Source organism: Eremothecium sinecaudum, chromosome VIII, assembly GCF_001548555.1.
Source record: "Eremothecium sinecaudum strain ATCC 58844 chromosome VIII, complete sequence".
Classification (NCBI taxonomy): domain Eukaryota; kingdom Fungi; phylum Ascomycota; class Saccharomycetes; order Saccharomycetales; family Saccharomycetaceae; genus Eremothecium; species Eremothecium sinecaudum.
In genome coordinates, this window is record NC_030899.1 from 935924 (window position 1) to 959325 (window position 23402).

General features: G+C 40.2%; 10 protein-coding genes across 10 annotated transcripts; 4 read left to right on the forward strand and 6 right to left on the reverse strand.

Annotated features, from left to right (window-relative positions):
- Window positions 1-198: 198 nt before the first annotated feature.
- On the reverse strand, window positions 199-3378 carry ASF2 (Asf2p; the record flags this gene model as incomplete). Its single annotated transcript, XM_018134464.1, has 1 exon — window positions 199-3378. The coding sequence occupies one exon, from the start codon at window positions 3376-3378 to the stop codon at window positions 199-201; it is 3180 nt and encodes a 1059-aa protein (XP_017989953.1).
- Window positions 3379-3596: 218 nt separating this feature from the next.
- On the reverse strand, window positions 3597-8738 carry SIR4 (chromatin-silencing protein SIR4; the record flags this gene model as incomplete). Its single annotated transcript, XM_018134465.1, has 1 exon — window positions 3597-8738. One exon carries the CDS (start codon window positions 8736-8738, stop codon window positions 3597-3599), a length of 5142 nt encoding a protein of 1713 aa, XP_017989954.1.
- Window positions 8739-9009: 271 nt separating this feature from the next.
- Window positions 9010-9687, reverse strand: ADK1 (adenylate kinase ADK1; the record flags this gene model as incomplete). Its single annotated transcript, XM_018134466.1, has 1 exon — window positions 9010-9687. One exon carries the CDS (start codon window positions 9685-9687, stop codon window positions 9010-9012), a length of 678 nt encoding a protein of 225 aa, XP_017989955.1.
- A 2103-nt stretch (window positions 9688-11790) lies between these two features.
- On the forward strand, window positions 11791-12603 carry AW171_hschr85031 (C2H2-type zinc finger protein; the record flags this gene model as incomplete). Its single annotated transcript, XM_018134467.1, has 1 exon — window positions 11791-12603. The coding sequence occupies one exon, from the start codon at window positions 11791-11793 to the stop codon at window positions 12601-12603; it is 813 nt and encodes a 270-aa protein (XP_017989956.1).
- A 796-nt stretch (window positions 12604-13399) lies between these two features.
- MSC3 (Msc3p) lies at window positions 13400-16372 on the forward strand (the record flags this gene model as incomplete). The annotated part of the gene is made up of 1 exon (XM_018134468.1): window positions 13400-16372. One exon carries the CDS (start codon window positions 13400-13402, stop codon window positions 16370-16372), a length of 2973 nt encoding a protein of 990 aa, XP_017989957.1.
- Window positions 16373-16618: 246 nt separating this feature from the next.
- Window positions 16619-17014, reverse strand: HTA1 (histone H2A; the record flags this gene model as incomplete). The annotated part of the gene is made up of 1 exon (XM_018134469.1): window positions 16619-17014. The coding sequence occupies one exon, from the start codon at window positions 17012-17014 to the stop codon at window positions 16619-16621; it is 396 nt and encodes a 131-aa protein (XP_017989958.1).
- Window positions 17015-17567: 553 nt separating this feature from the next.
- HTB1 (histone H2B) lies at window positions 17568-17966 on the forward strand (the record flags this gene model as incomplete). Its single annotated transcript, XM_018134470.1, has 1 exon — window positions 17568-17966. One exon carries the CDS (start codon window positions 17568-17570, stop codon window positions 17964-17966), a length of 399 nt encoding a protein of 132 aa, XP_017989959.1.
- Window positions 17967-18623: 657 nt separating this feature from the next.
- CCC1 (Ccc1p) lies at window positions 18624-19523 on the forward strand (the record flags this gene model as incomplete). The annotated part of the gene is made up of 1 exon (XM_018134471.1): window positions 18624-19523. One exon carries the CDS (start codon window positions 18624-18626, stop codon window positions 19521-19523), a length of 900 nt encoding a protein of 299 aa, XP_017989960.1.
- A 287-nt stretch (window positions 19524-19810) lies between these two features.
- Window positions 19811-20404, reverse strand: RSA3 (Rsa3p; the record flags this gene model as incomplete). Its single annotated transcript, XM_018134472.1, has 1 exon — window positions 19811-20404. The coding sequence occupies one exon, from the start codon at window positions 20402-20404 to the stop codon at window positions 19811-19813; it is 594 nt and encodes a 197-aa protein (XP_017989961.1).
- A 218-nt stretch (window positions 20405-20622) lies between these two features.
- Window positions 20623-23049, reverse strand: UTP13 (U3 snoRNA-associated protein UTP13; the record flags this gene model as incomplete). Its single annotated transcript, XM_018134473.1, has 1 exon — window positions 20623-23049. The coding sequence occupies one exon, from the start codon at window positions 23047-23049 to the stop codon at window positions 20623-20625; it is 2427 nt and encodes an 808-aa protein (XP_017989962.1).
- Window positions 23050-23402: the final 353 nt, after the last annotated feature.

The following is a 23402-nucleotide window of genomic DNA, read 5'->3' on the forward strand; positions in this document are numbered from 1 at the left end:
GGAATTTTATTTAAATTGTAATAGTTTTAACAAAATCGCATGTTTTAAAGGGAAAATCATGACAGCGACTCCGCTGACAGTATGTAATGCATTTCACGTAATTATTTCGATCATATTGTACTATATATGCAGACAATCGAACTAAATATAAAGTCTAATACAAATTTCTAACGTTTTCTTCATTCGGAATAAAGGAGGCTATGGCAGCCTATCTAGTTTTTTATTCGCAATGAGCTGATTTACTTTCGCAGTTAATGCTGCAACTGTTTCAACTAGCTCCTTTTTTTCATTTGCCAGTTTCTCGTTATGGACTTTATACTTCATCGTATTTTCCTTCCAAACCTCGGTCTGAGCAATCTGGTCCTTGTATTTCGTTTGCAGCTCCTCAGTTTTGCCCTTCATAGTAATCATTTCACTCTGTAATGAGAGTACAGCTTTGTTCTGTCTTGAACATAGTTGCTGATATTTAAGCAGCAGGGCCCTCTGCTCGCTAAGCTTTTTCTCTTTAGGAATTATCTCTCTCCTCAGGTTCCAGTGGTGCATTTTTGAGTATTGCAGTTCGGATTCCAGTTTACCTTTCATAGTCAGATAATTATCCCTCAATTCAATAAATTTTGGGTGATCTTCTATTGATGAATTTAAGCGCGACTGCAATTCTTTTGACTTGTCAATCTTGATATTTACACTCTCAGTCAAGGTACCAAGCTCTGTTATCCTTTCCTCCAGTTTTTGATATAAGTTTGATAATTCCTCAAGCAGTGTCGCCTTTAATACATTGGGACTATTTCTCATTTCATCAAGCTCGATTTTTAAGGCATCAATTTCCTCATGACAAGCATGAACTTGACCTTTGTAATGTTCAACTGATGCAGCCTTATCTGCAGCTGCAGCTGCCACCTGGGCTTCCAATGTTTTCCGTATGCTCTCTGCTGTTTTACTTGATCTATCCAACTCCTCCAATAACTTGAGTTGTAAAGTTTTTAGTTGGTCGATCTTGTTCTGCTTGGCAACCAGTTGGCCATGCAATGATGCAAGTTGAACTTCATAATTCATGACATCGTTTGCCAATGTCGTAATCTGAGACTGTAGCTTCACGATCTCAGGAGGATCCTGGCTAATAGTTTCAGGATCTGTTGACGGTTGCAAAATATCGTTCTCTGGTTCAAAACTTAATCTTCGTTGCTCACCATATGTGTCAGATGAGCTCGAATGTCCTTTCTTAAATCTTCCACTTCGTATGCCTGCAAATTGCGAATGGTCACTATTTTTTCTCTTGGATACATAAAGATCCAGGTATAGCAATCTTGGCGGCAATTTCTGATAGGAGCGGATATCAAATTGTCCAAAATTAGAACCCTGACAAATATTATTTGAGCAGCTCACACTAGAATCTGAAGCAAATGGTGTATGAGGTACTAAACTCTCACCTAGTAAACGGACCAGCCGATTCTTTGAGAGAAATGTCCACGATTTTGTCGCCTTACTTATGTACTTTTCTGGCTCCTTCATTGCAAAATTCAAACTAACTCTGCGCTTGTGTCTAGTACGACTTCTCATGGAGAAATCCTTGAGAGGGATATCATTGTCAGAATGATAATCGGATATATTATTCTTTGTTGATATCTGAGGTTCTGTATCCTCGAGTTTTGTATACAGATTCAAACTCTGAATACTTTTATCACTAGCGGGGGAAGGCAAAGCAACATCGGTGGTAGCCATGGAATTATGCTGTTGCTTTCTGCAAACTTCATTGTTATTAAAACTAGAGCGGGGATTTTGCCTTTGATCACTAAATCTTGGCATAGTGTTACATTTAACGATTTCCAAATTTGTTGAATCTTCAGCAGAGACTATAGAGTTATCAGCCTGCTGGCTATCGTCTAATGGACTCATTGGACAACACTTCTCCGAGTTATTAAATACTTTAACATCACCATTAGTTATTCCATCAGTTTTATCATCCAAGGGAGAGTCTTGTGAAGTTGATGGGGTTATTGGACCCTTGTAAACCGTCCCTGGCCGCATCGGATGCGGTATTATAGGCTTCAGATTACCGTCACGGATATTCGTAGCCATAACATGTCCTTTTGCTACCCCAAAGGAAGCTGATTTTATATCGTATGGGTAGGAAAAACTATCGCTCGTGAATGCATTGGTTTCTTTACATGGATCATGAACCTGGGAGCTGAATTGCTCAAAACAGCCATTGCTAAGCCTATCCTGAACATCATTGGGTTCACCAGAGCAAGCTATTCGCAAAGCAGCTATGCCTTCATTACTGCGCTTCGATTTGTAGCAGAATCTATGGACTTTATCTTCAACTTCTGCCTTGGGAGTACTAGCTGGAATGCTATCGATACTGCCATATGAAGGCGATGAGTTTACATATGAATCAGCTTCTCTTTCTGCTCCATTTTCAAGACTGCGACTATGTTTAGAATCATACTTAGTACTGGCTTGTATCGATCTATAGCTGGAGTAGATCCTGTGAATACTCCCGACAGGCTGCTGCTTAGAAATTGACCTGAAAGCAGATCCACCCTTATCGGTCCGAAGGTCAGGAAGTGCTGCATGACTTTGAATGTTGTTTAATGCATTATATGATGAGCGATCGTTGCTCTTATCTAGTGTTTCAGTATCAGACGTCAAACCAGTTGAATTCATAAACGTACTGTCCCTTGGTATGGCACTATTCAAAATACCCTGATAGAGACCTTCCTGGACCTTAGGAGCCTCAGTGATTTGCAAACAAGGAACTATATCCCTATCCTGCTCTTTAGATCTAGAATAAGGCATGTATCGCCCTGTACTGACATCACAATGACTATCATCGGTCAATTTACCTTTAATATTCTCTCTCTGTCTAAAACTTGAAGTAAATTTTCGCAGCCTCGAATGTTCCATGGCACCATCTGCCGATCTACCAAGTCTAAGTTTACCTGTCTCCAAACTCGTCACCTTGCCATGACTACCAGCAGATATTTCAACTTGACCATTTATCGCGGACTTTTGCAAAACTGATTTCAAACCTGAATTGTGACAGCCAGAAACCGTTGAAGTTGCCAACAGAGATGAGTGTTGGTCCTTTATATCACTAAATCTAGATCCATCTGACAAACAGTCTACCATTTTTGAGCTAGCTCTAATCTTAGAAGGCGCTTTTTCCCTAAGTAACGATACCTTAGAGAATAGCTGATCATTAGATCTTTTTTTAAGCTTTCTTAACAGTTCTAATCTATCATTCTCATCAATTGATAGCAATCTATGCAGTACTTTCGGTTGCTTCACCGGTAGATTTCCATTATAAGGGCTGCGGGTGCCATTTGGACTTGCTTCTTTAAAGCCTTTAATAGATAAATAAGATTTTCGCCGACCCATAGTACTATTGGCTTTCAATTGGTACTCTTAGCAGCTTATTCTTATCAAACCCACGTTAGTTGGTATTAAGGTCCTCGTTTTCCTAAAAAAAAATCCCCAATTTGATTAAACGGGGAATTTTTTCTGGCGCTGCATAAAATCTAAATCATGAAAAATGGGAAGGCTTGCACATAAAACTCAACATAAAGAACACATAAAACATGCCATTAAAAGAAGCATTAATCTCTTTGTAGGTTTAATAATAATTTCTCCTTCTTGTAGTTACTCTCAATTTCCAGTTGTAAACGTTTTAGCAGCAATTGAATCTTCTTGTCTTTCTCTGCAAGTTGCTTTTGTCCATTAAGTAATTGACCCTTTAAAGACGAGATTTCAATCTGATTATTAATAACCTCCGTTGATAAAGCAGAAATAGCAGACTGTAAACCACTTGTGCTCTTCAGCTCCTGTTCTTTCTCATTAGAAAAGTTGGAAATGATTTGATTCTGTTTTTTTAGGGCGTCTTGTAACCAACGTTCGTTATAGGCTTTATGCTTACTCCAGATAGAGTTTATCGAAGAAAATAAGTCACACGTTTTGTCAAGTTTGGAAGAAGATTGTGTTTCTGATATACTAGCTTTGTTGGAGTTGTATTCGCTAAGTAATTCACAGAAATGGGAAAGATTTAATGGTAGTAGTCTGAGGTACTCGAATGTTTGTTGGTATGACCAGATCTCTTTCTTAGTTCCAGATAGAATGTAGATACCGTCTATAATTGAATCAAATTGGGATTTCAATAGAGATTGATCATTTTTTACCGTAGCTCCTATCATTTTTAGAATTGAGGTGCATTCAGTATTTAGTTTAGGAGTATTACAGCATTGGTAAGGATCAATCCAAACTGTACACCCCTTGAGGTAGTCGAGGCTACCATCTGTTGGACTGGGGGTTTCAGATTGTGAAAGACAATTCATTGCCTCGATTGCATGACCCATTTTGGAGTCGCGTATGCCAAAATCCGAGTCGTATCGACTGGGGGTATTGCAGCTTGAAAGTGAAGATACCACTTCCATTTCAATTTGTTCTAGTGCTCCCACACTATGGTTACGCCTTAGATTGGAATCAAAGTTTATAGTCTCGGTAGTTTTTTCTGGTGGAATGCTACTAATCTTGTTGATCTGGGGTATCTTGGATTCATTAATGCAAGAGCACGATTCAATTAGGCTGCCAATCCTAGCATCTCGCTGCAGGGAAGGGATGCGCTCTATAAGTGATCGGTAAGTATAGGGGTGTACGGTCTTCCCATCATAAAATTGAACGCATTTACTTTGGCTATGGACTCGCCATGATGCTTCTTGGACTATTCTTGCTCCTAATGTCTGAAATCCAGCTGCAAACAACTCGTTTAGAAATCCATTATGCTCGCAACGATCCAAGATCACTTCGCAACTTGAAACATCAAAGTCCGCGAAGGCGAAATCATCATCATCAAGATCAGGAGCTGAGTCCAAGTCGTTGGTCGTTTCTTGACAGATCTTCTCCTTTTTCGCAACATCCTGGATTGGTTGAGATTTAGGGTTGATAGCAGTAGCTGAATTTGCGGACAGGTTTCTTACCATAACAATATTGCAGTCTTGTTTTTGGGCATGAGGCTCAACTGGCAGAGATTCCTCTGGATTAACAGGACGAATACTTTCCAAGTCAGCGGTTTTTGATGAAGGAATTGATTCTTCGACCGACGGGTAGCGTAAATTGTTTTCTCGGTGATATATGATTGCAGATGGGTTTTGAAAGTGGTAGATAGCGCTACATTCGTAATTGCCGGTATTACTGATATTATTACTGACCGTTACAAATGGTCCTTTGCATAATGGTGTATGATCGCAAATTCCATCTTCAATGAACTGGATAAGGTTTCTCTTGCTGAAAGAATCAACAGAATTAATCTTCTTTTTCAGTTTGTTATACAGCCGTCTTTCGAGTTTTCTTCTCGAAAGATCTGGACCCAAAGTAGAATTCTCGGCTAAAACAACATCATTGGTTGTAGGTGTCTCACTCTCTGGAACTGTTCGTTTTGATTGCCAGTTTTGCTCTTGTTCTTCGCTTCCAAACCACCTTTCTTCATTATCAGAATCAATGACACATATAGTTTGCAAATTAGAAGAAGGAATCATAGACAGATTATTATTAGTTCCAGTCTCAATTACATCTTCTAGCTTGATTTCAACCATTTTCCGCTTCAAGTCAGTGACTTTGGCTGCTCTCCTCTTTGACTTTAAATCCTGCTGAGTGAAACCTATATTCCCTATTACGTATGATCCATAAAGTTCTCGTAAAATAGTATTGTCTGCACTTAAATTAATCGCCTGACTATCATAAATTTCTTCAGCATCAAATGATGCTATAGATGATTCATTAGATCCACTAACATTAGGGGATAAAGAAGGGCTCCTTTGTACACATATACCAGTAATATAGTCATCTAAAAGTTTGCAGATCCGAATCTGATCGACAGTAGTCGTGTGAGATAACTGGAGTAACCCATCTGACCCTGTGACAGGAGTTTTTTTTTCATCCTTTTTCGCACTATTTGCAACACGAACTAGTTGCATTAACGTTCTCGTAACTGTCTCTATATTGCCTTCTGCTGCCAAAGACTTGCAAAGCATCGTATATCTGTGGATAAGCTGTTTAGGTACAACTTCAAATACGCGATCTATTGCGCTAAATTCTGAATCTTCACTAATGCAAGGTGATGCCCTCGAAAATTGAGGGTTGCAATTATTTAACTCCAGGGGAATTGTAGCCGAAGCGATATCGACATCCACATCCAGTTTACTGTCCTGCATAATTACCTTATTAGGGCTACTTGGGAATTGATTTATCTCAAGCTTTTTATCTTGAAACCGTCTAAAATTAGGTGATTTACTAGAATCGTCAATCATTTGCTGTGAGGAATCATACCGCACCACTGTTGGATCATCAGTGTCGGTTGGTATATAGGATGAATCAGCGTCAACTCGCTCAAATCTATCTTCCTTTTGAAGCTGAATACAACCATCTGTGGGAGACTCTATCTTCTGAACTTCTTCGATTATGTTTGGCTCTTCCACATCAGTTGGTTGGTCATATTTTCCATGAGAATCATTTAACTTATGTGTGGATAACGGATGAGTGAGTTTCTTGGGAGTTTCAGCCATTGCATTGTAATCCACTTTTGTTATCGAATGCCCGCTATTAGAATCGAATCCCGAAGTGGGGCTCCTGATCAGAACAGTTTCGTGGCGGGAAGATATATTTCTAGATGTGCCCTCTAATAAATAATCAAAATCTGAGCTTGAAGTTAACTCTGCATCTTCACTCGCCCGGAAGTCAGCGACGCCTGCAGTAGATAACTGTGGAACCTGATTTTGTGTTGAGGTGGCGACTATATTGGAATTCTGGAGTTGACAAAGCGGCATAGACGAGGGTATTCCTTCGACGCTCTGGTTAGTTTCTTTATAGATAGATGAGCTGTTACCTTCTTTAGTATTGGACAGTTGCTTCACTGGTAAAGAGGGTTGTGTGTGTAGAGTTGCAATCTGATGTAATCGATCCGAATAATCGAAGTGAAGGTAACCAAGAGTCGTCTCTGACAATTTCGCTTCATTAATAGAGTCTTCAGAACCAATTGCTCCTGCTGTTCCCATCAAAGGCTGACTATTGAACATCCTCACAACGTTTTCTGTCATGTGATCTTTGTGACGTCCGAATGGTGAAGAAGGCAGTGACGTATCATTAGGCCTATTAGATGCTAGAGGTAACCTTTCAGTTGAGCCTAAATCAATCAATTGCGAGTTAGGACGAGGTAATTGATGGAAGTTTAATTCATAAGGTTTTCTAGGTGAGTAAGTAGACGCTGATCTCGTTAGCCTGGTATCTAGTAATCGAGTACGCAAGTTACGTTTTGGAGTTTGTAGAATTTCTATCCCCCGTAATTGAGAGCCTCTAGTTGATGAGTTACTTTTGGTTGAGGTAACTTGTTTTATATCCTTTACCTCAGCATCTTTTTGCTGAGACCTTTTAACTAAAGGTGACAGGTCGGTATCAGTGAGAATTGATGAATCGTCCTCTAATGGAGCACCATCAATACCCTGTACATGAAGTTGGCCACTAATATTGACTGAATCAATTAGTCTGTTTGCATATAGTTGTTTCAGTCTTGTTGGAGTTGTAACATTACTTATGGATAAGTTAGAAACTTCATGTAGATCACCAACAGCAGCACAAGATGAGTTGTCAGCAAGGGTGGATGTAGCAGATTCCTCAATCGGCAGAAGAGGAACTCCAAAAGAAGGAGCTCTATTTCTATGGTCCTGACGTCCTTCAAAAGAACCTGTCGGATTCTCAGTTATATGGTTTTCAGGTTCAGGCCTTTTCAACGACAGAGGCAGTTTTAAGAGACCAGAAGTAGCCAATTGACATGAGACATTTTGTTTTTGTGCTGGAGACTTATGGTCTTTGATTTTGGATCTTTTCCCAGGAGAATTGCAAGACTTATAAATGGGGAATCTTATCTTCCGGCCACCAAATTGTGATGGATGATGGACCTTTGTAATTGCCGTTTTGGGATTAACAATTTCTTCCCTCAGAAAAGGGCGCGGACAATCTGCCGTACTTATATTGCTTACCTCATCTTTAGCATAATACCGTGCAGAATCAGGTATATCGGTTTCACCAGCCATAGTATTTACCGAGTTGCCAGTTAACGTTGCTGCTTTAGGTTTTTCTTTTCTCAAGTTTAACCCCAGAGCCTTAAGAAATCGAGGTGATATTTCACTGTGATGCTGTGCGATATTCGTATCCTTCCTATGACTATCTGAAGTCCGTCTATGGTATAAATGCATATTTTTACGAGTATTCTTATTTGGTGAGCTATCAACTGATCTCGATACTGCAATATTTCTAGCCATTGGCCGTAACCTACCGCCTATTGGACTAGAAAGGCATGAACGGGATTTTCTTGCTCCTAATTCATTGTTAGCAGTTGCAAGTGAGTTAGGCGATATATTGAGCCCAAGTTCATCAATTCTGGATTTACTTTCTTTCCCTGGCAGTCTATCGTTCGTATTGTACTCATTAAGTTCTTCGAGCCTCTCTCTATAAGCCATAGCCTTCATTCTCTTGTAGTCATTGTGTTTAGTTATTCGTTTATAATCAGGGGGGAAAGAAGGTTTAAGTATTCTCTTTCCATGCATGGTAGCATAAGAGCTCTCGCGGTTTAAATTGGTTAACGGGGAAGGTGAGTCGTGCTGATGTTCGGAGTCCTTATCCTCATGACCAATAGCACCATCGTCGTCAGAGTAGGATTCCCTGACATTTCTGAAATTAAAAAGTCGAAACATAGACGGTTCTGATGTGGCACACCCTGCTATAGCCCCTGGTTTGACGTTTGCAGGTTATTGTTTTATGTCTTCGAGACCCAATATTATTATGTTTCATGTACAGTATTAAAAGATCTATATTATAAATCACTACCTACGTGACGCGTAAAGAATATTAAAACGTTTAGTTAATGTATAAGATAGACAGGTGACTGTGCTAAAACTAATAATACGTATATCATAGCTTCATCCAGTGCCGGCGTATATGCGGTCAGTGGCTAATGGCCTCTATCTACTTTCTCAAAACCTTTAGAATGTCAGACCAAACAGTACTTGGAGATTGAGAAGCATCGATGCCGGCCCAAATACCAGTTTTCTTGTAGAACTCGACAATTGGTTCAGTTTGGGCATGGTAGGCATCCAATCTCTTTCTCAAGGCCTCGACATTGTCATCGGATCTTTGAATCAATGGCTCACCAGTGACGTCATCAGTCATCTCTCTCTTAGGAGGGTTAAAAATCTTGTGGTATGATCTACCTGAAGCTGGGTGGATCAGTCTACCGGTAATTCTTCCAACCAATAACTCATCATCAATCTTCAACTCAACAGCCTTGTCCAGCGGCTTGTTCTGTTCCTTCAACATTGCGTCAAGCTTTTCAGCCTGAGGAATAGTTCTTGGGAAACCATCCAAAATGAAACCATTCTTACACTCCGCGTTGTTAGTCAACTCATCCTTGATCATGTTAACCATAATCTCGTCGGAAACAAGGCCACCTTGGTCCATAATCTTCTTAGCCTCCACTCCTAGAGGAGTTTTCTTGGCAACTTGTGCTCTCAACATGTCACCGGTTGCCAAATGACATACACAGAACTTGTCCTTTAAGTTTGGAGCTTGGGTACCCTTACCAGCGCCTGGTGGGCCCATCAAGACCATTCTAATAGCTTCCGGGATGTGAGAATCTTGGGCCATTTTCTGTTACCTGTATCTTTATTTGTGTATGACTGGCAATGTCGCAGCTGAGGCAGTAAGCTTCTATTTTTGATGTCTACTGTTAAAGAGGAAGCAGAAGAGCTACTTTTCGTACAGCTAATTTCAAGATCGAGTTTAGTTCGAAAACCCCCGATTCCAGAAATCGATGAAAATTTTTTTTTTGCTGGGAATCGCATAAGCGGACAACATACCCACGTGATCTAGATCAGAATTGATGCGCATCCCTTAATTACTCCGCTATACATGCGATACATGCGACAATAACCACTCCGCCGGTTGGCTTAAACCTGGTTATCGTGCTGTTATTGCCGCCTTGATACATCATTCCTCACAGCCAACTCGACCTCGAAATGTGTTCCCGGACCTCGAAAGCATGGCATTCTCCATGAAGCATCCATCCGCCGAGATCCCTTTTCCAATTTAACCTTTCGCAGTTTCATCATTGTGACTCAATGTTCTATTTCACGACGCGCTCTGTTTGTCCCATATTACCTTATAGGGGAAAGATGGATCAGCGGCTATCGACATAAGAATTTCAAGCAAGACCCACGTCCGCGATAATTTTTTATGGAATCAGTTGGCAAATAAAGTCAATGAGAATGTTATGCAGCTTTATATCGCTATCGCAGAAAAATAGCACGTGTTGCAATCGGCAGATAACGCAACAGAGGACAAACTTAGGCTTTGCATAAGCCGATAACGAACAGCAATAAACTTGCATGTCCTGATTGGCAAAGAAGTCTTTGGCAAAGGGTGCTAGCCGCCGTTTAGGCAATTCCCATTCTAGCAACAAAGCACTTAACGCTGTAAATGGTCATGAAATTTCAGTTGCCACTATCAGTTACCCTATTTGCGTATTTGGATCCTAGATGAGGTCATGTAAGAATCAGATCTGCCACAGCCTTGTAAGGTAAAATCTTCCTCGACTGATATGTAATTCAGCCACAGTAATAGTAAGAGCTGGGTTTGTCCAGAAAACCCTGTGTATAGTGAATTCGGGTAAATCTTGACTTAATAAGAAATGCCAATCTGAATTGTTTGATCCACGCCAAGCAGCCATATACTACAACAGCGCTAGCCGCGATTTCAGATGTCTAAGTATAACATAAACCGTGAAGAAAATATTATGCTAATTATACTCTTACAAACACGCTAATACTGTACATTCTACACGCAATTAGTATCTCGTCCTTATTTTGGGCAAACTTACGACCGTAAAAAATAAAACGCCTGTCTTCGATCTGCCACCTCCCGTATGCCCGTCTCCACTTTGCACAATCTAAAGGAATGACCGGAGTTGCATGATTGGCAAAAACGATTTTAGTAGGAAAAGTTTTTTTCAATGTAATGATCCGTCACAATTGACCGCCCTAAAGGTGTCCGGAAAGAGTTACAGGTAACGCTTATCCGCACATTAGATCGACAAAAAGGCCTTTCAAAGTTTCTAAGAGCGCCATATTAACTACAATCATCGCTAACTGCTGCTAAATGCAGCCCTTTCTGTCGCGAGATTGCCCCTTTGGTAATTTTTTTTTATTGAGTCCTAGTTGAAACGAGATACGCGTCAAAGTTAAGTAATCATGGATAGCACTAGAACATTAGTCCCATTGTAAGTGGAAAAGACAATACGGCCTGTATTGAGGAAACTTATTATGGTTTTACTAGTTCAAGGTAGGAATTATCGCTAAACTCCACCTAAATTCAGACTAAAATACTTCTTGCTTTTTTTTTGCAATATATAAGTACTGAAGGGGTTTGAACAGTAAATTTTGTCCAATTAACTGTTCTACTTTAGTAGTATCTTGAAGTAGTTTTACTTTGCTATCATCATCATAAACGCTGCTAACCCATTATTGTTGTTGACTGATCACAGTTGTTGTAATTGTTGCTAGTATTATTGTTTGTTGTTGTTAATATTTATCTTTAAATTCCTTGTTACTACTAGTACTCGTTGCTTGGATTTCACAACCGCCCATCATTTTAGCAAGCTGTTGTGGTTATTCCTTAATTGTTCCTCAAACTCGTACAGCTCCTTGATCAACGAAACAAAAATATACCTTGGCGGCAATCAGTCAAACAATAATGTCGCAGTTCATATATCCACAAGAGGTATCTCCTTTCATTGGTACGTTCTCCAGCTATCCGTGGGTATTGCCCGACAAAGGTGTTTCGCATACTGGTCTCGACTTCCAGTACCTTAATGACTTACATGATGAAATGGCATCGTTTGTGGAGACTGACTGCACGAGTTCGGTAGGAAGCCACTCGTGCCAATCAAACAAAATCAGCACTATTGGCCCTGGGTCCACCATTGCAGACTCTTTGCACGAGTCGTCGCCGGAATACTCTGCAAGTATTCCTCTATTGACGTCCAGATCCTCGAGCTCGTGCAGCATGAAGAGTTCTGGATTTGATGATTGTGAGCCGCACGCTTTGAATGATCCGCTAGAGGTCAGCGAGCAACATGAAAATGAACACTCAAAGGGGGAATTTACTGAAAACATACTGAAATACCCGCCAATATTGCCGTCTCAAACAAGCAGTAACCGCCGGCTCATCTTTGTGTCCAAGATCTGTCCACTTTGTGGGAAATGTTTCACTAGAAGAAGTACCTTACAGATTCATTTGCTGATCCACACAAATCTGAAACCTTTCAAATGTTCGTTTTGCGATAAAGAGTTTAATGTGAAAAGTAATTTAAACAGGCATGAACGAATTCATAGACAGAAGAAAGTCGCATCCTCTTATCCATCAAGTGATCAAGCTACGCGCAATTTTTCGAATACCCGATCAATAACAAGAAGTCATATGTCAGCGAAGAAAAAGTCTACCGCACCAGCTGCCTCACGCGACTCCGAGCGCTGCGGGGTATACAGTGGTACGATTGAAAAATAGCCAAGGTGAACCTATGGATGAAATGCTAGGGTAGCAGAAAGTAAAAAAACAAAAAAAAAACTAAACAGAACTAAAAAATAAAAAAAAAAAACGTTCATTTTACAGCATTTTGATTCATCATATTTACTCATCACTGTACCCCCATCACAAGCATCTTTCTTACAATTAAATCGCATGAGATTCCCACGTTCCCTTGTCCGTCTGTTGCTTTTTTCTCTAACCAGGAAGGCGGCAATTTCGCGGTAACTCCAAGGCAATGTTTTAATGCTCACCATTTGTGTCACTGTAGCACATCCCGCTTATCAATCTCCAACGTCGCATTAACCATTAATACATGTCGAAGAACTATTCTTCACTATTTTAGTACTTTCTGGCCTGCAATTCATTTGCACGTGAGGATCATATATTTGTCACGTGCGAACCATATAGTCTGCTTAATTCAGCAATGATTATTAAGGCTCCTTTATGATTTACAAGGTACAAATTGAAACCCTTAAGAGCAAAACTGAAATAGACTATGTGATCGCTTATACGGCACTTTTACTAGCTGGTTAGATGCGGTTTATGATTTCCAGTTCTTTTTTTTTTTTTGTAGTTATATCTGTTTCGTATTTCCTTGTTAAGAAGAAGCCTCATCGTTTTTGCCTTAAGAAATATTTCAAAGCAAAAAACCTGACACGAGTAGTAAAAGAGAGAAGACTATTCGAACGTTTTGCAAAAACCAAAAGTTTATTAAACCAGCTGCTTTTGCATTAATCAAATATTCCACTGATTTATAGGATATCAGGCACAATCCATGGTATTAGGGCTTTCATTCTCAATGAAGAAATCAAACGGACAGATTCCTGACCTGTCACGGTATCAGCAATATTACCTTGACCATCCTATAGACTATTCAAGAAGCAGACTGTCTTCCGACGCAGCATCAACAGCCGCCTCTCTGCTTTCGGACTCTTCTGCTGGCAGAAGATTACGGAATGAGTCGGCGAAGTCACTCTCTATGGGTCGCCCTAGTTACCTGGGATATCCTCAACCTAGGACTTACAGCCTGAATAATCAAAAGAGAGCAACTTCACTGAACTCCAATGTTAGGAGGACTGCTGGTTCTGCTGCTGGTCCTCGATCTAACTCTATTATAGTTAAGACCACTGAAGTGACTGATATTCAAGGTCGGACTCGGTCTGTGACGAAACAGACTATCAGGCGCATCAATGGTGTTGAGTATGTGGAGACGACAACCACTACTACCTTAGAGGACTATGAAGATGAGTTTGAAGAGTTCTATGGTGATTTTACGAACAGGAATCACGGCAGTGGACATCCTTACTATAATTATCAAGGTAAACCAGGTCTTGGCGCAGGGGTAGGTTATCGAATAGCTGAAGAGGATGTAAAAGACGAAACACGAGGTGTTAAAGACGAAGCACGTGGAGTTAAAGACGCCTATTCTCGTAAGACCAATGTTAAGAAAACTTCACCATATACTTACAGGCAAAAGTCTACCATTTCTAAGCAGCGGACGATTGAGCCACCAAGTGTGCCTGGGCGACTCCAGCGTAATGGTATTGATCACACACAATTTAAAGAGCCGCTCTCAAAGTCAAAGCCTTCTAAAGTGTCGAAAAAGATGAGTGACCAGGAAATGTACTTGCATGCATTAGAGGCTGCAAAAAGAAAGGTATATGGAGATGAATCCATTGTCAACCTAGAGCAACCTAGGACCAAGAAGAGCACCATGTCAACCAGAACTCTGAGAGTTGAATCAGAGTTAGCTAATATTAAGAGCCCATCCCCCATTAAAGAACATAAAGAAAAACCTTCTAAGAAGAGCGAGAACTCTTACACATTTAGAAATTTGGCTTCACCTTTCTTGAATTCACATAGAAAGAATAATAAGATCAATCCTTCAAGTGCGGATGCTGAGCCTGCAGCCAAGGCAGACGCTAAGCTTTCAATGGATAATACCTCTGTCAACCAAAAATCTAAGAAGAGTACTGCTAATGAAGAGTCAAAATCGCAACATCCATTTAAGTTCCTTGCTCCTGTTATTCGCATGAAAAATTCTCATAAGAATAAGTCGGTTGCCTCTAAGCATTCTGAAGACAAAAGTTCTCCAGTTAGCGAGTCTAAAACTGTTACGGATTCAAGTGTGGATCTGAAACATCAGTCCACTACAGTTGTCGAAGCTAATCACATTGATATGGTAGAAGATAAACAAGCTGAGCCTAAGGGGACATCCACCAATGTCTCTCCTGAGGAAGTAACCTCTGAACCTGTAATTGCAGACGTCCAAGTTGAAGACAACGCGGAAGAAGACGTGAACACAAAAGTACATGAAGAACCAGCTAAGGCCATCGAAGATCCTACTAAAAAACCAAACGTCAATCAATCTGCTGATAATAAGGCTACCGATAACGATTTACCCACCGATAATACTGCGCAAGAACAATCAGTAACAGAACAGGTGGATGCTAATCCAGATATCGAAACGCCTAGTGTTTCCGATGAAGCGGTTGCCCTAAAGATAGAAGCTTCAGAAGAAGACAAGCGTGATGCATCTGAGGAAGAAAATACCCTGCAGAGCGTTGCTTCCGCTGAACATGCTGAAACAGTCACGACCACTACCAACCTTAAACCAGAAGAATATCGTTCCATTGCGAATTATGATGCGTACGATATATACAGTGCCAATGATGATGCACCTTCAAAACATTCCGAATCTTCTTCTTCGGAACAAAGTTCGTTAAAAGAATTTACGCCTACAGCTGCTACATCTCATCTGGACTCTCCTAGCGTAGCCAAAGGCCGTGTGGCAGGACCACCTCCACCACCACCTTACGGTTTCCTCTCAGAAAAAATGGAGCCTTCAAGTCCCTTCCCGGATACTAGCTCTTCAGAGCATCTTCCTGGTAGCCCCGTATTCGATTACGTTCCCCAATCAAACGAAGATGATAAAACAAAACAGGGAGCGGATAATCAGAATGCAGCTGAAAACGCTAATCATGCTCTGAAGATTTATTTCAAGGAGACAGAAGTTCAGGCAAATTCTCTGAAAAAGAATAAGATAAAGGCTCGCCTACAGGAACCTAAAATAAGCACGGTTCAAAATGATTCGTCGGTGGATAAGGAAGAGAATCCCCCTGTGGCTACTTCAAATAATATTTGTCTGAAAATGCCACTTAGAAAACCTCCAATTGTCCCTAAAGCGCTTAGATCGCCTCCGCCAAGAATATCTATTGTTCATTCGGATAGCGACGACGCTACTAGCAGTAATGATGAGGAGTTTATGGACGTGGACGAAATGTATGATAAGGCAGTTGAAATCGCAATGCGCAGGCGCCAGCAAGAAAATTCCAAGGCTAATGTGATGGAACCTAAGGCCTCAACAAGCCCAACGGAAAGTACGTCTCACAGTACATCTCCTGAACCACATAACCTAAATCGAAAGATGATTACCAACCACTCAGTGACTGAAATTCCTCCTGAGCAAATCTACATGACTATGCCATCGCCTCCGGATTCTCATAATACCAAAGAAAAGTTGACCTTTTTCGAAAAATTGGTCAAGTTTACTCATGAAAATTACGGTTATCAACCAAGACGCCCAGACAGTAGTCCAAATCGTTTCTATAAACAGCCTCTACCATATTCTGCAGGTGATCAACGGCAGCAGTTCAAGCCGGATTCATCCTTCTCTGCGACTATACACAGACATCATGCAGGAAAGAAGGCTATTTTTTCCAAGTTTTTCAAGAAAGCGCAATCGTAGCTTATGTATTGTCCTTTTTATAATTTAAATGTTAAAATCTACTTTTAATACTCCGCGCGAAAACACTTCGGCGCTATTATTCACGGTGATTAACTCAGTATCCTAGAAATTAAAAGCTGTAATTCATTGTATATGTAGTATACTATCATTTATTGTACAAAAAGGTATAAAATTCCCAATACCAAAAGTAAACTATCTAACTTCATAAATTCCCCCTTATCGAACCACGAGTTCTTATTCCAAACTTCATAGTTCTTGAGAAGCCTTTGCCGCCTTTGCCGATTTCTTTGGCAACAAGTTGGCGTGAATATTTGGCAAAACACCACCTTGGGCAATAGTAACATTACCCAATAGCTTGTTCAACTCGTCATCATTTCTGATTGCAAGCTGCAAGTGTCTTGGGATAATTCTGGTTTTCTTGTTATCTCTAGCAGCGTTACCAGCCAATTCTAAAATTTCAGCAGCCAAGTACTCTAAAACAGCTGTCAAGTAAACTGGAGCACCAGAACCAATTCTCTGAGCGTAGTTACCTTTCCTTAGCAATCTGTGAACTCTACCAACTGGGAAAGTCAACCCAGCCTTAGCAGATCTAGATTGAGAAGCTTTAGCAGCAGAACCAGCTTTACCACCTTTTCCTGACATTTCTTTCTATATATTGTGTATTAACTTAATCGCTTAGTGTTTAACCTTGGATAGTTGTTGAACTCACGGAAGATTCTTACCATCAACAACGCCTACCCTCCCTCTTTATATACAAATTAGTAACCGGATAACACACGCGACGCCACCGGCGTGCTCCTGTGAACTGCCTGTGGTTTTGTGCGTGGGTCTTCCCCCTGTGCTCACGGCTTCCAAAGATGTGCGAAAAAATTGGCACGATGAAAATGTAACGGTCCACAGCGAAGCGATTCCATATTTTGTGCTTTGGCCGACTTTGGCTTAAGTATGGAGCGACGCCTCAGCTACCGAATACGGAAATTTTTTACGCGCCGGGGTTCAAAAATTTCCCGCCATGCTGAGCATTTCGCTCCGCCTTCATTCAGCGAAAACTCTGGACCAAGGCCGCTTTGCCACCAGAAAAGCAAAACTATATAAACACAAGGGCTAACTGACACGGACAGAACGTTAGCTGCTTTGAAGGACAAGATTAAGCTCCAGCGTTTAGTCAGTCGTCTAATTCAAATCATATTTACAAATGTCGTCCAAAGCTTCCAAGGCCCCAGCCTCCAAGGCTCCAGCTGAAAAAAAGCCAGCTGCTAAGAAGACCTCCTCTTCAACTGATATGTCTAAGAAGAGAACTAAGACCAGAAAGGAAACTTACTCATCATATATTTACAAGGTTCTAAAACAAACTCACCCAGATACCGGTATATCGCAGAAGTCGATGTCCATTTTGAACTCTTTTGTGAACGATATTTTCGAAAGAATTGCTTCGGAGGCGTCGAAGTTGGCTGCATACAACAAAAAATCTACTATTTCCGCTAGAGAAATCCAGACTGCTGTCAGGTTGATCTTGCCAGGTGAATTGGCCAAGCACGCTGTTTCTGAAGGAACCAGGGCTGTTACTAAGTACTCCTCTTCCACTCAGGCTTGATTACATCCCACCTGGGCGTTGAAGTGGGAAATGGATAAGTATGTTAGATTAAACACAGGGGTATAATATATAACATTTATTGAATTGTATAGTAATGATATTTAGTAAGTCAACTCGCTTTTGTACTTTAGGCTTCAAATGTTTCTATACAGTTCCGAAATGTTAAACCACCGTTGCGGCTAGGATATCGCGACTAACGCACAAAGATCGGCCGGCGTACTCCAATTTAGGTATGACGCCTACTTATAACTCCGGTTCTTAGCATGCATTGTAGTCTCTAGCTTTCTTCTAATGTTCTTTATCTTCTTAGTAATAATTTAGCCATTGATTGGCCAACCAATCATCACTATTTACGACCGTATGCTCAGGAGTCTAACTGCTTTGTGAATAATCGATAGCCATCACTACAGATTAAACTCCATTGATGAGCGTATCAAGGGAAATAAAGCGTTGATCAAGTAATTGAAGGCTATCCGAATCATTTACTACTCATAGGATCAAAAATTAAGGGTATTATCATTTTTGGATTCATAACTAATACCAGACGCTTTACATTTGGAATAAGGGCGTACATTTCAACGGATAACACAAAGGTTCTTGCATTTGGACGAGAGCTGTAAGCTATAAAGAGAAGAATTTTGTTAATTTTTACCAAATATGTCGTTAGTTGGCATCAAACAGCTGGTAACTAGTGCTATGAAAGGAGACAATAATTCAGATGGGCGCACACCCTTGCTTACCAGCGATGGAACATCCGATAGTTCAAGGTCTCACTATGGGACTGGAAACATGAATGCGGACCGCGAATCAGCTCTCGGAGGTGTAAACTCCGAGTTCGGAGAGAAAGAGCGGAATAGTGGGATTTTCAGTAATGTTGATCCTAGGGTTATGTCGGATTTGATTATTGGTTTGAGTGACGGGCTCACGGTTCCATTCGCTTTAACAGCGGGTTTATCTTCTTTGGGTGATTCTAAGCTAGTGATAACTGGTGGCTTTGCAGAGTTGATTTCGGGGGCTATTTCTATGGGATTGGGTGGTTATTTAGGTGCAAAATCTGAATCAGACTATTATCATTCTGAAGTTAGGGAAGAGAAACGTAAATTTTATAGCAACACCCAGTTGATTACCCATGACATTGAAGATATTCTACTTGAAATAAACCCAGATTTCTCCGATGAGACTATTGTATCTTTTATTAAGGATTTGAAGAAGGATCCAGAACTAATGGTGGACTTTATTATTCGTTACGGTCGTGGCTTGGAGGTACCTGCTGAGAATAGACAAATTGTATCGGCAGCCACAATTGGAGGTGGGTATTTTGTTGGAGGCTTTATTCCTTTGTTACCGTATTTCTTTGTGGAGCAGGTTGGAACCGGACTATTACTCTCTATCATTGTGATGGCAATTACTCTATTTGCGTTCGGATTTATAAAAACACAAATATCAATGAACGGCAGTTGTACGCTAAGTAAGAAATGCATTGAAGGTGTGCAAATGATGGCGGTAGGTGGAACAGCCGCTGCCTCTGCCTGGTTTTTCGTTAAGCTTCTCGGTTAAGCTCCACATGCTTCCAACTCCTGCGCTAAATCCATCCCAAATTTTGATCCTCCCAGAGCTACTATTTATTGAGAGATAACTTATGTACAGTTTACTCTACCCATTATTTATTTTGGTTTGGCAAGTTGGATGGTACAGAGTACCACAATTTTGCATCAAGCAATACACATGCATATATTTAACATCAAGCGAACAAGTTAGTTACTAAAATAAGCAAAACAATTATGGGTAATACTATGGTATCCCTATTAAGGTTATCTATCCATATATAACTATTATTGGATTTACTATTTATTTTCAACAACAGTTTTTAGTGTTTCAAAGTCGAACATGTTACCACCGTCTTTTAAAACATTCGCCAGCATGACTAGCGATTTATTAGAAAAATCAGGAGCATTTCGTAGCTGATTGATATCTTCACCGTAGTGCTCAAAGAGCATATTCAAATATTCATTCTTGAGACCACTAACGTCATTCATAGCAGCTGCTAGGCCTTTCTGGATTTTTACCTCACCAGCAGCAATAGTTTTACTAGCCTCGTTTAAATCTACCTTATTCGCATTCTGGAACCCATATTTGCTTGAAAGATTCGTTGTCGTTAGCTTAATTTGATTTAACGATTGTAAGGTAGTATGGTTGAGAGTTTCCGGATTAAAATGCTCTTTAACTTCTTGATCATCAGTGACCTCTACATCAGACAGCAGTACCTCATCATCTTCTTGTTCCTCTACGACTTCATTTTCCCCTTCTGCTTCACTCGCTGAAGAAGATGAGGATGAAGAATCTGAGTCCGAAGCTTGCGTTCTTCTCTTTTTTCTTCTTCTAGACTTTGACTGGGCGCTAGAACCTGCAGCTGCCGTTCCAAGGGTATCTTTCACCATTAAAGCTTATAACTCAAAATTATAAAGTATATATTCCAACTTATTGCACTCTTGGTAACCTCATCGCGACCGTAATAGTTTAATGTGCAGATTAAAAGTGCAAGTGAAAAATCATTTCTCACGGCGATGTTAAAAATCATCTCACCTGTAAATATCGATTAAATATTACATATATACATAACGGCTTCTATCAGCTCATTTAGGATTCGCTAACCGTCCTAAAATAATTTAGCCATATCCAGTAATGCATGGTCTAGAAGGTAACTCTGTTCAACGAGATTATCAACTCTTGCATAATGTCTTTCAATGTAAGGCGTAATAGCGTCAATTATTGGTATTAGGCCTGGAATCTCACTTAATTCACAAATATTATGCTTCATTAATATACATTTGATTACCTTTTGTGATACCTGGTGTGTTCTAGCATTTGTATTCCAGTCTCGACATCTTTTCATTAACTTCAATATTTGATCATTATCCAACGTAGCAAATATGTTATCAAGCTCCTCGTTGAAAATAGTGTTTGAGTCTTTGGATGCTAGCGTGCTGGACATACTCTTCTTCAAGACGTTGTATAGTCTCATTGGATGGTCTAGAGACATCGCTAGCAAGAATGCATTGGTCCAGTCACCGGCTGAAATATAGTTCTTTAAGGATTGCTCTTGTTCGACCTTTAGCTTTTCTTTCTCTAGGTTAAGTTCGAGTTCTTGTTCACTGTTATCTCTCCAGAATTGGAATACACCATCTGCATCTGCGGTGATAATCAAATCGCCATCATCTGCGACAGTCAATGCCCAAATTCTATTGTCATGTGCATCCAAAGTGCGCACACACTCACCGGTAGCATAATCCCATATTTTGACCAGCCCATCGGCTCCGGTGGAGACCAATTGCTTATTTCTGTTAATAAAAGATACTCTTTGAACGGCATTTGTGTGGCCCTCCAAAGTCTTTGTAACAGTAAAATTGTCCAAAGACCAAATCTTTATAGTTTTATCACCTGAACAAGTAGCAATGAGCTTATCGTATTGACAATAGGCAATATTCCATAAACCACGCTTATGATTTGCTAAAGTGGCGACCAATTCACCAGTATCAAGATCCCAAACTTTAGCCGTCTTATCATAAGATGCAGTAGCAAAAGTAGAATCGTTGGGAGATAATGACAAAGCGTTGATATCTTTCTCATGTGCACGCCTTGTATATTCACTAGTTTTAACAATATGAGTATCTTGAGGAACAGAATCATTCGCTGGCTTTGGAACAACCCATTTTTTAATAGTTAAGTCATTAGAGGCACTAAGCAGAAATGATGGCCAATTATGGTTCATAACATTAGGCAAACCTACAGCAGTCACTGGGCCTACATGACCAATGAATTTTGCATACTGCTGAAACATAGAACGCTCTTCAACATACCTCCATAGGATAATGCTATGATCCCTAGAAGCAGAAGCAAGCCATCTGCCATCCGCACTAGCATCCAGGGCGTTCAACATATCACTGTGACCATCGTACATGTCAGTATCCATCGTACATTCATCAGTGTTACCATTGGAAGCAGGTACTTGAATTATCCGCAATGTGGGAGAGTTAGTCGCTAATGCTAACATGTTCAATTCAGGGCCTACTAGTTTCATATCTGCCACTATACCGTGGTTACCAGATAACGTGGAATCAATTGGAATGTATTCATGCCCTAAATCTAAAGCCCTTTCAATATTGATCCTCAGCAGCGTCTGGTCGTTAAGAACTAAGTAATAACCACTACCATTATTAATTGGTAAAACACCGATAACAAACAGTTCCTCAATTGGCTTTTTGGTGGACCTCAATGATTTTCCTGTTTCTTGCGACCATATTTTGAACATACCGTCCCCACCGGCAGTATAAACCAGTGAATCATGACCTTTAATGAACCCACAGGCCTCAACCTGCTGATTTATAGGGATAGTCTGCAGCAATTTGCATTTTTTCTTCGAATCAAATTGGTGAACCATTATTATATCGTCCCTTCCTCCGGATAACAGCTTCAGGTTAGAATCATCAAGTTGAAAATCCAACCCTCTTACGGCAGCTGTATGCTCATTCATAGTATGCAGACACCTTCGCTTCACCAAATCCCATATCTTCACAACACCTTCCGTATCACCGGATGCTAAAAGCCAATTCTCGCTATTTAACTCTCCATAGAACTTTAGACTAGAAATAGTACCACCGTGACCCTTAAACGAATGCGTAATGTACCCATTTTCAATATCAATAACATTCACACTACCGTCTGTACCACCAACTGCTAACAGAGTAGATGTCTCATCACAATCAGCGACATACACAGGTGATGATAGTTTAATTGATCTAGTAACCTGCTTCTTCTCTAGGTTGTATATCCTAAGCAACTGGTTTTGCGATACAAAACAAACATATCTACCATCTCCAGTCAATTTCAAGGCAGTCAATTCTTGTTCATCATTATTTTCAATTTCATGAATAATCTTTTTAGGCTCAGTCAAACTTATAACGTTCACTTTATCTATAATACATGTCGCAAGCAATGAACCATCGCTTGTAACTGATGCAACTGCTCCAGAGCCCGCATAAAATGGAGCTACGGTGGTTTTAGAAAAAGAAGATTTCAAATCCATCCTGATAAACAACCAAAACTTGCTTCAAATCTAATCCAAGTACCACTGTTGGTCTTTTCCAATCATGAGATGAGATGCGATGGTTTATAATAATACACTGTGAAATCAAAAACTTTTCAGATTAAAAAAAGAAATGAAGTCCGTACAAAGCGACAGAAGTAGATGCATAAACCAAGCAGTGGTGTATTACCTTTAAGACCATGGAAGCGTATGCTTAAAAGTTATTTGAGTAATCGTTATGTATTTAAACGCCCGAGATACGGTCTTTGTTGTCTAGACGACTTAACCTGATCTATGACAGTTTTCTGCTATAGATATATACAATTCCATAAATTTTATAATAACACAATATC